Source organism: Nansenia antarctica (genome assembly GCF_963989245.1).
Source record: "Nansenia antarctica genome assembly, chromosome: 11".
Lineage (NCBI taxonomy): Eukaryota > Metazoa > Chordata > Actinopteri > Argentiniformes > Microstomatidae > Nansenia > Nansenia antarctica.
Window position 1 is genome coordinate 24,841,172 of NC_137681.1, and position 14,699 is coordinate 24,855,870.

At 46.4% G+C, this 14,699-nt stretch overlaps 1 protein-coding gene across 1 annotated transcript; it reads right to left on the minus strand.

Annotated features, from left to right (window-relative positions):
• Positions 1 to 589: 589 nt before the first annotated feature.
• Positions 590 to 14,077, minus strand: fbxw10 (F-box and WD repeat domain containing 10; the record flags this gene model as incomplete). The annotated part of the gene is made up of 15 exons (XM_080542511.1): positions 590 to 1,434; positions 2,516 to 2,725; positions 5,093 to 5,280; positions 5,737 to 5,895; positions 6,887 to 7,029; positions 7,462 to 7,616; positions 7,926 to 8,047; positions 8,481 to 8,684; positions 9,772 to 9,878; positions 10,133 to 10,246; positions 11,014 to 11,141; positions 12,605 to 12,772; positions 12,815 to 12,877; positions 13,185 to 13,403; positions 13,552 to 14,077. 15 exons carry the CDS (start codon positions 14,075 to 14,077, stop codon positions 590 to 592), a joined length of 3,351 nt encoding a protein of 1,116 aa, XP_080398637.1.
• Between the last annotated feature and the right edge of the window lie 622 nt (positions 14,078 to 14,699).

Genomic DNA, 14,699 nt, shown 5'->3' on the forward strand with positions numbered 1-14,699 from the left:
ACGGAACTCATTTTCAATGAAACTTTCAATAACAAGGAAATGTATTCACATTTTTCGAAAGAAACGTCTCTACTGTTCTCCCTCTGTACCAAGTTTCTTGGCTCGGTAATCTCCTCACATGGGTTCTTTTACCACAGCTACGCAGTGCTGTTACGCTACGCTCTGACCTACATGTGGCAACACGTGTCTCTGCATGTCTCGCTGACATCTCTACATGGATGTCAGCCCACCATCTCAAACTCAACCTTAACAAGACTGAGCTACTCTTCATCCCAGCCTGCCCTCTCCAAGACTTCTCCATCACAGTGGAGAACTCGACTGTAACCCTTGGAGTGATCTTGGACAACCGCCTATCCTGTGCGGAGAACATCGCAGCGACAGCACGCAACTCACTCGCAGCTCACTCACTAGAACGTGTCACATATAGTAATGACTTTTCTTCAAAAATAACTGTTGCATTCTGGGCCCAGGTTCAGCCAACTAAGTGATGAGTCACCCCACAGCCAGAGTGATCAAAAAGCTGCGTCTACGTGTGTGTTGTGTTACTGTGTGTGTGTGTGTGTGTGTGTGTGTGTGTGTGTCTCAGATATCAGATATAGACGTTGTGTCCCAGTTCGGGTGCGTACACCTGGTCCACTTTGGTGTCGTCCGTAGCGACACGCGACACCCCCTTGACCTTCATCCTCCACACCATCCTCCTCCTCTTCCTCTCCTGGTCATGGGCGGCGGCGGACACTGCCCCCTGCTGGCCCTGGCTGGCCTGCGCCCTCCTGGCGTACTCCTCCAGCTGGGTGTCCGTGAGCAGGCTGAAGAGCCCCCGCTCCCTCCAGGGGTCCAGGGGGTCATGCTGGGCGGCGGCTGCCTCGGGCAGCGTGGGGGGCAGGTCGAAGTCCACGTGGAGCCCGGGGCGTCTGCGCGTCTGCGTCGGCTGCGGCTTCAGGAGCATGCGCTCGGGGGGGGGGCAGCGCACGTCCGTGGCGGCCGTGGTGGTGAAGGCGCCGACCTTGCGCGTCCTCGTCCTCGTCCCCACCGCCGCCGCCATCGTCCCCCCAGAGCCGCAGGAGGTCTGCAGGCGCTTGATCACGGGGGCAGGGGCGGAGGCCGGGCGGCGGCGGGGCGGGAGCTGGCTGTAAGCATGCCCGGTGAGGTGGGGGCGCGCCAGAGCGGGGGGGGAGGGGGTGGGGGAGGGGGGGACGGCGGAGCGGATGTGGAGGGAGGGTCTGGAGGACCCCCAAGTGTCTCTCACCCTGGCATTGAGCTCCATGTTGGCGCCGGCCAGGTCGCTGCGCTGGGGCTGCTGGGCCGCGTTCACCTTCAGGAGGATGTGGTCGGGGGTGACAGGGTGATGCGGACCCCTCTTCTTCACGCGGTCCCTCACGGCTCTCTCACTGCGGGTCAGAACCCACTTGGGGGTGGAAGTGTAGGAGCCTCTCGCTGGGAATGGGAGAAGAGTTGAACAAGGAAGGAAGAGGATACGTTCACATACTATCAAACGCACGCATGAGTCAGGTCAGTCAAGGGTTAACAGAATTCGTTGTGTTTCCTCTTACCACTTCAACAATGGTGTAAATCTTTCTATTTTTATAATTTTTTGTGTTTGGTTTTTACCACTTCAAAGTAGTAATAGTATCTTATTATCCTGGGCAAAAATTAAAAATATCAGCACTCCAACTGACACCAACTGACACTCCAACTGACACTCCAACTGACACCAACTGACACTCTAACTGACACTCCAACTGACACTCCAACTGACACTAACTGACACTCTAACTGACACTCCAACTGACACTCCAACTGACACTCTAACTGACACCAACTGACACCAACTGACACTCCAACTGACACCAACTGACACGCCAACGGACACTCCAACTGACACTCCAACTGACACCAACTGACACGCCAACGGACACTCCAACTGACACCAACTGACACTCTAACTGACACTCCAACTGACAGCAACTGACACTCCAACTGACACCAACTGACACTCCAACTGACACTCCAACTGACACCAACTGACACTCCAACTGACACTCCAACTGACACCAACTGACACTCTAACTGACACTCTAACTGACACTCTAACTGACACTCCAACTGACATCAATTGACACTCCAACTGACACTCCAACTGACACTCCAACTGACACTCCAACTGACACTCCAACTGACACTCCAACTGACACTCCAACTGACATCAATTGACACTCTAACTGACACTCTAACTGACACTCCAACTGACATCAATTGACACTCCAACTGACACTCCAACTGACACGCCAACTGACACTCCAACTGACACTCCAACTGACACTCCAACTGACAGCAACTGACACTCCAACTGACACTCTAACTGACACTCCAACTGACACTAACTGACACTCCAACTGACACTAACTGACAGCAACTGACACTAACTGACACTCTAACTGACACTCCAACTTTCCAGTACAAACAGCACAACCACGTCCGTCACACGAGCAGACCCTGGTCCAGCCAGCGGTGGTACCTGAGCTGGGGCGGGTGGTGCTGCTGTGGGAGTCCTGGTCCTGGTCCAGGTCCTGGTCCCGGCTGTGTCTGGCTGCAGGCCCCCCGGGAGAGCGGGCCGAGGGGGGCTTGGCGATGAGCTGGGGCTGCAGGTCTGTGTAGGCCTCGCTCCTCCGGTGGTTCTGCAACTCGCTCCACGTGGCCGGCCTCAGGGACCGCTGCTGCTGGGCGGCTGTGGAGAGGACGCACGGTAACATGGTAAATGGACTGACTTTTATATAGCACCTTATTCCAAAACGCTTTTACAACGGCCTCTCACTGGCTATCATGTCTAACAAATGAACCATCGTCCTGCATGAGTGGGTGTTGGTTCCAACGCACCTGTTGTTTCTCGTTAATCCGTCTGCAACCAAAACTTTGGATCTTTCCATGAATTAAAGTCGACTTAAAATATAGTTATATTCAAAGTAACAAACAAAATTCATATGTTGGTGTGGTGTGGTATGTACGCGTGTCAATGTTTGTTTGTATGTGTGTCTATTCTGGGTCGGGCCTATCCTCAATCTGAGCTCAGTAGCAAAGTTATATAAAATATCAAGTTCTCTGAAATGAAATATAACTAAATATATTTTGTATGTTAGATCAAACAAAAATATGTAACAAGAAATCTTCTCTGATGTGCTCTAATGTGGTGGTTGAAAAACTGTGTCGCACCCTCACGTGTCAGGACTCATCAAACTCAAGCAAGAAGAAATAACTTCCTTTTATCCTGAGATTGGGCGAGACCAGGGTTCGAGTTATGTGGGAGCCAATGGGAGCTGAGCTCCCATAGAGATGGTCTGAGACTCTCTGAGCTCCCATGAAGGCAGTAAAATCAAAAATCTGTGGGGGTCGCTAATAATACATTACCACAACTATTATTTGATCAAAATGTCAATGTAATGAATATTATTTAATTTATATTATAAATATTGTAAAATAAACACGTTTTCCAAAAGAGCTACGCGCACCATTAATCTCCTGTGAATGACAGTAGGCCTTTGACTGCCTGCACTTCACCACCAAGACACCATGGGGCGCAGTAGAATATTGTGCAACAGCTAAAGGTTGATTAATCAGCTGTGCGGTAAACCGTTGGAACACACAGTGCACAGCTGATTAATCAATTAAACCAATAGAGTGAGACAGGATATGTTCATATACCAGTTGCCTTTCAGGAAGTAGTGAGATCGTGCACCTAGCCTATTATTGAGAAGCAAACATTCATTCATTAGCTATACAGGAGTATATACATACAGTAGCTACCATGCCGCCCAAAAAAAGGCCATTTTTTGACCCTCTCCCGTTCATCCAATCTTGGATAAAGAAAAGACATCGGACGTCAGCATCATGGGTTCCAGGACCGCGACCGCAGCCTACTGAAAACAGACCAAACAGATCTATCTTGTCTCCGTAAAGGTAAGGTGGCTTTTACTTTTTACTAACCTAGTGTACATGTATTTTTCGCTCCTTCTGTATAGCAAAAATAACACAATTATTGGCCGAGATACATGTGTGACTATCGCTTTTATAGCTGTTGTTTCATGTGGGGCTGTTGATGTGGTGAAATGAGTAGCCTGCAGCTGTAGCGTCAGGATATGTTGGTATTTGAGGAGGAGGATGAGGATGAGGATGATGTTTCGGTACCAGTACCGTTTTTAAAGTATCGATTTGTCACCGGTATCGAATAAAACCCAAACTGTACCCAACCCTAACTATATGTTTACATGCCAACTAATTAGCTAATTCATTTCTGTCATTTAGAGCTGAGGGGAGCAACAGAGAGACGGACAACAGGACAGTAACAGAGAGACAACGGGAGAGGAGAGCAATAGAGACAGAACTGAATGCACTGAACTTTTTTTTTAATTCTTTGCATTATTAACACTGTTGTGTTATTGTGTTATTAAAGTGTTTAAGTGTTTTATGGTAAAGCATTATGAGTGGTGTGTGTGCAGGGTGCTCGTGAGTTGTATATTTTGGGGAGGGGGGAGGCTTGTGTATGGGGGCGGGGGGTCCTCACACAAAGGAGTAGCCTAGGGCCACTGACCACCTTAATCCGCTACTGCCTATAGCTAATTAAAACTTGTAAGTCCCATCGCTGTGTGGGCATGATTCGCGCGTGCATGAGAACATTTCGCACTGTTATTTTGGAGACCCCCACAGAGATCAGCTTATAACTCGAACCCTGGGCGAGACCCATTTTCAAAATAAAAGTCTTACAGATCTTATAGATTGATGGGCCAAAGTACCACTTTCAAAAAAGGTTTTTCATAAATAACAATACAAAGCTCTTTGGCTCCAACACCCGTTCACACACACATTCACACACCAATGGCGGCAAGCTACCATGCAAGGCTCTGGTCCGCTCACTGGGAGCAATTTGGGGTTCAGTGTCTTGCCCAAGGACACCTTGACATGTGGCCAGCCGGGGATCGAACCGTCGAACCGCCGACCATGCGATCATTAGACGCCGTCTCTACCTCCTGAGCCACAGCCGCCCCACAGAGCCCAGACCCCGCCCCCCCTCACCCCTCACCCCTCACCCCTCACCCCTCACCCTGTGCTCGTCTCATGCTGGGGGTCGTTAGTGGGCGTGCGTGGTGGGACAGCGCCGACTTCCCTTCCTTCTTCACCTCGCGCTCGCGGCGCTCCGCCAACGACTCCCTCTCAGCGGACACGGAGTAGTCCCAGCTCACCCTGGCGAACTGGAACAGCAGCACACTGGAGCACGTGTTCACTACCATGCTGAGAGAAGGGGGGTGGGGGGGGGGGGGGGGGTTAGGAGGGAGTTTAGTACTAGAACAGCCGTGTCTATTTCACCTACCTGCCTCCTACACAGAAAAACTGCAAAATAGCTTTATGCTAACTTATCCTGAAAATGTAAGGATACTGGGTGGTAGAACACACATATCTAGGAAAAGTGTGTGAGTGCGTGCGTATGTGTGTGTGTGTGTGTACGTGCATGGGTGCATGTGAATGTGTGTGTGTGTGTGTGTGTGTGTGTGTGTGAATGCAGGCGTTAGGGAGGCATTAACTGACTTGTTGTGGTGTGTGTGCAGGGACAGCACAGGCCTGTGTGTGTGTGTGTGTGTGTGTGTGTGTGTGTGTGTGTGTAACTGACTTGTTGTGGTGTGTGTGCAGAGACAGCACTGGGCTGTGTGTGTGTGTGTGTGTGTGTGTGTGTGTGTGTATGTAACTGACTTGTTGTGGTGTGTGTGCAGGGACAGCACTGGGCTGTGTTGACCACCAGCCCTGATCACCCTCAGGCAGTCCCCAGACAGGAAGCTGAAGATCCGGATGTTTCCGTCCCCACAGCCAGTGATGACACGCAGGAAGAGGAAGACCAGAGTCAGGACCTCCCTAGACCACCACAGGGAGAGTAACACCTCAATGTGAACCGGTTACACAATAAACATATAAACAATAAAAAAAACTATACTACTGTTCCACTATTTTGCATGTTCATCTGTCACAACATACGGTATTTGACTTTGGTATTCTGCCTGACTTGTTTGGCTTTGTGGCATGTTGTTGTTCATGACTGTGTGTGACTATTGTGTTCATTATTGTGCTGTTCATGTGCGTTATAAGTTTAAGTTTAGTTCATTTGTAATGGGACAATGCATATTAATCAACATAAAAAATGTAAATACGGCAGATTTAGCCAAAATTTTTCATCCGTAGTCCCTCGACAAGTTATAAAAAGGCTTCCTAAAAAAGATACAATAACACTTATAATTATGTGCTGTTGATGATGTTGTGTGATTTTTTAACTCAATTGTCAAAAAGCCACGATTCTAACCCAGTATGCTGCCTATCATGGGCCTGTCACGGTCCTGGCCCCACTCCTACTCCTGATTGATTGAGTGTATTCATGGGTCGAGTAAAAACAGTAATCCAAGGGATGACATGTGAAAGTGTGAACACTTATTTCCAACATGGTCCTTATGGTCCCATTAACATACAAGACAACAATAACATCAAACAATCATTAAATAACCATTACCCCCCCCCCCCCGCCCCAAACAAAGGGATTAGGAACTTCTATGAAAAATAAAAAGAATACAAGTAGGCTAAGAATAAAAGAATAAAAGAATAGGAATAAAAGTAGGCTAAAAGAATAGGCTTTCCTATCTTAAAAAAGAATAAAAGTAGTCTAAGAATAAAAAAATAAAAGAATAAGAATAAAAGAAAGCTACAGGAACGCACACTCGCCCTGGTGCTGTGACTGTGCTGAGTGTGGACCGTGACTATCTGTGAGCCTAGGTATCCGGGGGGCAGTACAGTGAATGATGTTGTACATGTGGTGGAGTTTCAGCTGGTCTACCCTGAGCTGCGCTGACTAACGTACCTGGGGTGGCGATATGTCACCAGAGACTTCTTGACGTCACAGTTGGTGCTCCAGGCCAACACCTGCCCGTCAGCGCCCCCGGACAGGATGTGCCAGCAGTCCAGGAACAGACACCTCACCTGGCCCTGGTGGGCGTTCATCATCTGGGAGGAGGACATTCACATTCACGTTCGCGTTCACATTCACATTCACATTCACATTCACATTCACATTCACATTCACATTCACATTCACATTCACATTCACATTCACATTTTAGACGCCTTTACCCAAAGCAACTTAAAACAAATACATCTGTCTAAGTAAGTGAATCATCTATCCATCAGTCATAGCAGGAAAAAGTAATCTCATTGGCTGTCATAATGCTAGAAGAATCATTTTTTTCTTCTTTTTTTTTAAATTAAAATGCATTTACAGTAGAGAACCTGTAGAGGGGGGTAGAGGGGATGAAGAGGTCTCCGGAGGGAGGACAGAGAACCGAAACAGACAGGCGATTTGTGTGTCACATTTCCCCTTGGACAAGTCTTGGAGGAACTATATTTTTCAGCGGAGGGCAGAAACTCCCAGAATCTCACCTTGAGGAGTGATGCGGTCTCTATGCTCCACATCTTGACCACGCCCTTGGCACAGCCACTGACCACCAGGGCGCTGTCGATCTTCACACACAGGATGGGGTTGTGGTGCTTAAACTTCAGCTTATCGTAGCACTTGCCCGTCTGCAGGTTCCACACTTCATAAACGATACATACGCCATTTAGCTGATGCTTTTATCCAAAGCGACTTACATCGAGTTTACAAGTGAGTGCTTCCATTTTTTCTCCAGTATATATATGGTCCCAGTGGGAATCGAACCCACAACCTAAGCACTGTTAGCACCATGCTCTACCAAACTGAGCCACAGAGGACCACATACACAATACATAAAACACACACAAAAAACTGGTTATGGAAAAAATATCAAATATCCACTTCAGAGTTCGTTACAATATTTAGGCTACTCGACTGAGGGCATCGAACCGGTTGAGGAAAGCTAGCTGACCTTTGACCTTGCAGTCTTTGGCCCCTGAGACTAGCATGTTGCCATGCAGGTCCAGGCAGCTGATGGTCCCCTGGTGGCCACGGAACAGCATGACGCACGCCCCTGACTTCAGGTTCCAACACCTGCATATCGTTGTTGGGTCATCCAAAAACATACATGTACCATGTCATTAGTGTCATTAGTCATAACCATTGTAATGATGTCATCTAAACATCTATGTGTTGCATGAAATGGAGGGATGACATGAATATCGGACTGGAAATAGGAAATCAGACATTGTTAAATAATCAATAGGATCACCTGAACCGAACAAGCTCAAGGGCCTGATTTCCCTGATACTACTCACAATTTGCCAGATAGATCTGATCCTGGATAGCAAAATAGGAATCCAGATCGTTCTGATCCAGATTACACATTTTTAAATACTCTCCTCCTCTCTCCTCCCTCCTCCGCCTCCTCCTCCCCCCTCCTCCTCCTCCTCCTCCTCCTCCTCCTCCTCCCCCCTCCTCCTCCGCCTCCTCCTCCTCCTCCTCCTCCTCCTCCTCCTCTCGTTACCTGATGCTGAGGTCGTAGCTGGCGCTGATGACCAACCCTCTGTCCTCACACAGGAGCAAGGCCCTGATGCTGCCCGCGTGGCCCTTGATGGCGGGGCCCGCCTCCTTCAGGGTCACCAGGTCACGCAGACGCACCACGCGGTCCTTGGAGCCCACCGCCACCAGCGGCCCTCCGCTGTAGTGCGCTACCCGGTGAGGGTCCTCCCTGTCAACACACACACACACACACACATATGCACACACACAGGCGCACACAGGCACGCACGCACGCATATGCACAGACACATGCACACATATGCACACACACACACATATGTACACAGTACACACACAGGCACATATGCACACACACACATACGCACAGGCAGGCACATACACACACACACATACACACACAGTCACACACACACATATACGCGCACGCAGGCATGAACGCACGCACAGGCACACACACACACACACACACACACACACACCCCAGACAGACACATCAGATGTGATGTCATTGTAACGGGAGAGTGTTCACACTGCTTGTTTAAAGCCAGACTCAAGGCCAAGGTTAGCCAACTCCAGGATACAATAGCCATGTCATGAATAAATCAGCTTGATTACTCATTTACTAATTTACTCTTGAGTTACCGCTTGATACTCAAGTGCCTCTCCCCGCAAGTGTAACAACAACAAATCCAAAGTCTCTCGCTCAACAAACACCTAGCATAGCCCGTTAAGCTAATGCAAGTGTTCAGGTCTCGGTTCAGTTCATTCGTAGAGGAGAGTGTTCCCAAACCAACTCCGCTACACAACAAGTGTAACTGTTACAACTGTAACCTCCTGAGACATCTACTACCCCCCTCCTGAGACATCTACTACCCCCCTCCTGAGACATCTACTACCCCCCTCCTGAGACATCTACTACCCCCCTCCTGAGACATCTACTACCCCCCTCCTGAGACATCTACTACCCCCCTCCTGAGACATCTACTACCCCCCTCCTGAGACATCTACTACCCCCCAGCACTGTGTCTCCAAAGACACCTGCTTCCCCCTCTACTATATTATCTCCTAAGATTTCTACTGCCCCCTTGTACTGTTTCTCCGGTGTCTATTAAAAAAAACAAAAAACATCTTTCTTCTTCTATCACGACGACTGCCGATGGCCCTGCTATGACCGGTGAATTGATGATTAACTTACTTAGTCAAATGTATCGATTGTAAGTCGCTTTGGAATAAGGCGCCTGCTAAATGCCAAAAATGTCAATGTAAATGTAACTGTCACAAAGGAAAACACCCACTTCTCCAGGAGCACCAGGACGTTGTAGACGCCACAGTAGACGTTGCGCTCCTCCATCTGCACAGCTCTGGTCCTGACGCCCGCATACACGGCATCCAAGCCCCTCTCCTGAAGGGACAACAGGACAACACACCATAGATCAGTCAGAGGGTCACGCCCATAGAGATCCTTATGCATGTGGGGACTATATTCCATTTCTTATGATAATCCCTTAGTGTTCTGGGATGGGAAGTGATTGAATTATCAGGATAATAGGTAGGCCTAACATCCCCAGGGTCGGTTGAATGGATGTCGGACATGTTGAGCACGTGTATCTAACTTGGACATGATAAGATGGAGACAATTTGATGAGATTTGTTTACCCTGCAGACTTTGGAGAAGATGTCTCCATGGTACATGTGCTTCTCGGCGTCTCTGAGGGGCACTAGGACCTGGCGGAGCTTGGCGTAGACAGAACTGACCCCAGTAGTGTTGCTCTGACAGGAGACAGTCACAGGGGTTTATCAGCTGAACTAGAACAGCATTCAACTGACATGATGCTACGGGACATCGAGAGGATAGGTCTAATGTAAGATTCCCCGAACATCTTGAGCCACTTCTAATCAAAGTATGAATTGCATTCTAGTTTGCAATTGAACAAAGAAAACATAGATTTTAAAAATGACATTGTGGAATGGTCAGAAACAGTTTTGAGACACTATACTATAAATACAATACATAATCTATGCGCAAATTGTATCAATATATAGAATATAATACATAATAGAAGCACATGTACACTGTATGCAAAAACAAAAAACAAATACAATATAATAATGATAATAATAATAACTTTTCCTGCAAACGTTGCAAACGTTGCAAATCCTGCAAACTGCAGCTAATATATATATATAGCTATAAAAATATATAAATATATATAATATATAAAAATACATCTAGGTAGGCCTATTTATAAAGACACATGTTGCAGAATAAGATGGCAGGCTTTTGCATAGGCAGCTACACACATACATTATTTTTACCCAATAGAATTTCCCAACATTTAATTGTTCTCATCACAACCGTTTAAATTCCCATTTTGGCTAGACAGCTGAATAAAGAGATCATGGCTAATGTCATTGTACCCCCACTACTATGTCGAGCATGAGCTTCTGTTTCAATGGCTCCATCAATGGATGTGTCAGTATTAAATAATTAATCTCACATCTAAAGGATTTAAACATAAAGAAAATAGTTCCCATACCTGCATCATCAGAGCTTGGTTCTCCATCATCTTTTTGGCATTAAAGTCTTCCTGGGTGTCCTTGGCCAGGTAGCGCCAGTGGAGGGATACGTGCTGGCAGTTCCGTAAAGAGGCTGCGTCTAGAAGACCTAAAGGACACTGCTCTTGTGTCAAGTTCCCCACGGTCACATCATCACACATATCTATACAAATACAGGTTATTATTATTATTATCTAGAACTGAGGTTCATTGGAGGAGGATTACTTGAACATAATGTTATGTTATGATATAAATTAGAATGAGATTATTGTTCTATTATTGCACCACGGAAACCTAGGTGATGTCACAATGACATGCTACAAGATGTTACATAGTTCCGGGGTAGTGGTTCAAATGTTGAAAGATATTGTAATAATAATAATAATAATAACCTTTATTTGTATAGCACTTTTCCTGCAAGCGTTGTAGCTGTAGAAAGTATCTCTCTCACTCTCTCTCTCTCTCTTCTATGTCATGATCTTCAGAAAAATATTAATTGAGTAAGAATCGAGTGATTCCAGTATTGGATGCCTATGGATGAATCTATATATTTGTATATATTGTATATATTTGTATATGTATTTACTTGTTTAAATCTTATAGTATTTCTTATATTATTTAATTATTTTGTCTATCTTTGTTCTATGCCCCTTGGATTGTATGGTTTATGTATTATTATTAATATTATGGGAATTGGATTATCATAATGCAATCACTGTGATATCTTTCAAAGACACATAGGCTACATAATGACATGTGTGTTCTTTCCCTGGTTGCTGGGCAGAGGTTTGTTGATTTTGTTTTCCGATATCCTAGGGAGACCAGCTCGTGGCAGGGGGAGTGATGACACAAAGGGATTTAGAAGGGCAATCCTTGTGTGTTGTAAAGTCATCGCCATGGCACCGTAGCTCTGCTCTCTCTCTGTGTCTTTATGGGGCCGGTTCATAGAAATGTCAACAGGTGCTTCAGTATGAACAAAGAGTGACAGAGCAGAGTACAGTACCCTGCTGTCCTTCAACAGACAGAGCCCAGTGGATATCAGCTGGCAGGAGGGCCGAGGGGTCACTTCAGGTGCACACAAGTTTCACACCACCACGGACACTGAATCTACAATATGATTGACTTTCAAAATGACTGCCAACTGGGGAATTGTCGATGGGGAGCAATGCCCGATCTGGGGCTAGTAGTCTCATGTAGCACAAAACAACATAGCGTAAGTCTTCTGACGCTGGCTTTCTGTACAAAAGAAGAGATTTGGTGAGGGTGCATTCTCATTTTATGCACCCAAATTGTGGAATGCACTGCCAGTTTACATTAGGGATGCATAATATTTTCAATACATTTCAGCATAATATTTTCTGCAAATATTTTCAAGTCAAGATTAATAATTCAATTATTATGATTATATAATGATTGAAGCACTTTGAGCTGCAACGTTTGCAGGAAAAGTGCTATACAAATAAAGGTTATTAATATTATTATTATTATTATTATGTTCAAATGATTGGGGGGAGGGGGGGTGTTTGTTAGGGGGTAGAGGTCGAACTTGGTGGATGGGGGGGGGGCTCTCACCTAAAATGGTCTTGGCGAGATGAACAGGGAGACGACGGACAAAGTCTCGGTAGCGGCCGACCCCAGACAGGGACCTGGAGGACCTGGGGACCACCATGAGAGCAGGGTCCTCTGAGCACGCTGAGTCTGAGTCGCTGTCCTTCTCACCCTCCTTCTCCACCTCCTTCTCCACCTCCTCCTCCTCCTCCTCCTTCGCCATACACGACACACTGCCCAGACCCGACACCTCCGTCCCAGCCCAGGCGGCGGCATCGTCCGGTTGGTTGGTCTTTGCTGAGTGTGTATGACAGCAGGACACATAACAAACACCCACGGTGAGTCAGAGAGAATCTGATCATATACAAGGGAGAGGAGGGTTTCTCAATAAACCCTTTCAAATACAACTAGTACACTGTCCTCATTTATAGGCTCACAGGTATCAGAACCCATTATGGAACCCAAAAGGGTTCTCCCACAGTGTGTGTGTGTGTGTGTGTGTGTGTGTGTGTGTGTGTGTGTGCATCTGTGTGTGTGTGTGTGTGTGTGTGTGTGTGTGTGTGTGTGTGTGTGTGTGAGCCTGTGTTCAGGTATTGACCCTTACAGTGCTCTGAATTCAGGCACGTCTCCAGCTGTGTCAGCCCATCTGTGGTGGCGCGGCTGTCAGCGTCATCTGGCAGATCTACGGGCTCGTAGCACGAGCCGGCCTGGATGAGAAGGTCCAGATGGGGGTGAGGATCCTGGGAGTTGAAGGAGTAAATGGACTCGGGGATAGAAGGGACATCATCTTCATCATCATCATCGTCCTCCCGATCATCTCGGCCTGATAAAAGAGATCAGAGATCATAGAAATTAAGTGAGATACGAGAAATCTACTTCAATATACTTAATTTAATATAAGGGATATGTTGTGTCACCAATAGGCCTAATGTAAGTCTAACAGGTTTGAAACATAGGTAGGCCTATTTTACCATGTTGGAGAAATCCTCGTTTGGCTCTAACCAGAAGCACGCTCGTTAAATTGCCAAGCATATGAAGAAGTCCAGTGTCGCAAAGTGAAAGAACTCCCAGAAGGTAATTAGATTTAGTCCAGGGATGACTGCGACTGAACCAATCCCAGGTCTCAATCACGTCCATGCCCAGAAGTTTCGTGTCGAGCGCTCGGCCCGAGCTCCAAGTGGTCATGTCTTCTGGTAACCTTGGTTTCGGTCTTGACCTGGTGTAGGTGAAGTCTTTTCCAGATGTGACTTGCAGTACGCTGCGGATGTTCTGGAGAATGTGGACACTTTGGCACCGCACCAGGATGCCGGTGAGGAATCTCCGCTTCGACGCGTCTCCGGCGCGCGTCAACCACTGGGTTGAACCGGACAGTCTGGCCGCGCAGATGCAGGACTGACAGATGCAGGAGTGGCAACTTCCACACGTGTTAAAATCCACATCCTTCGTTTTGCAACGAAACTCGTTTGCAGAGTCGATTCTCAGTCCACAATGTTTCATTCCGAATCGAACTTTTTATTTTTTTTTTATTTTTTTTTTAACTTGAAATAAATAAATCTAAATTCAAGTATCGATAGAGAGGCCTACTTTGAACTGAACACAGAGGGGTTTGTTGAATCTGAATGTCGTGTTTTAAAGTCTTTTAGAAGTAGGTAAAAGGCTCCTTCCTCCCTGCGCGCTGTTTCCCAAAACTCCTGTGTGCGGCTGGCTGCCATGCAACACGCAGCTGCAGCGAGGTAAAACCCTTACGTGATTACACACACGCCTACTATAATAACCTTTATTTGTATAGCACTTTTCCTGCAAACGTTGCAGCTCAAAGTGCTTTAACATATCCACGCAGAATAACAATAATAATAGAACAATAGTAATCAATAAAACACACAATAGCAATAATATAAACTACATAATAAAACAAGAATAAACCATACAATCCGAGGGTCATAGAACAAAGATAAACAACATTTTAAAAAATATATATAAGAATTACAATAAGATTTAAACAAGTAAATACATATACAAATATATACAATAGGTTCTATATATACAAATATAGATTTATCAAGATACATTTATGTTACTACTACGACTTTACTCTCATGTGATAAGATGTCAAGATAAG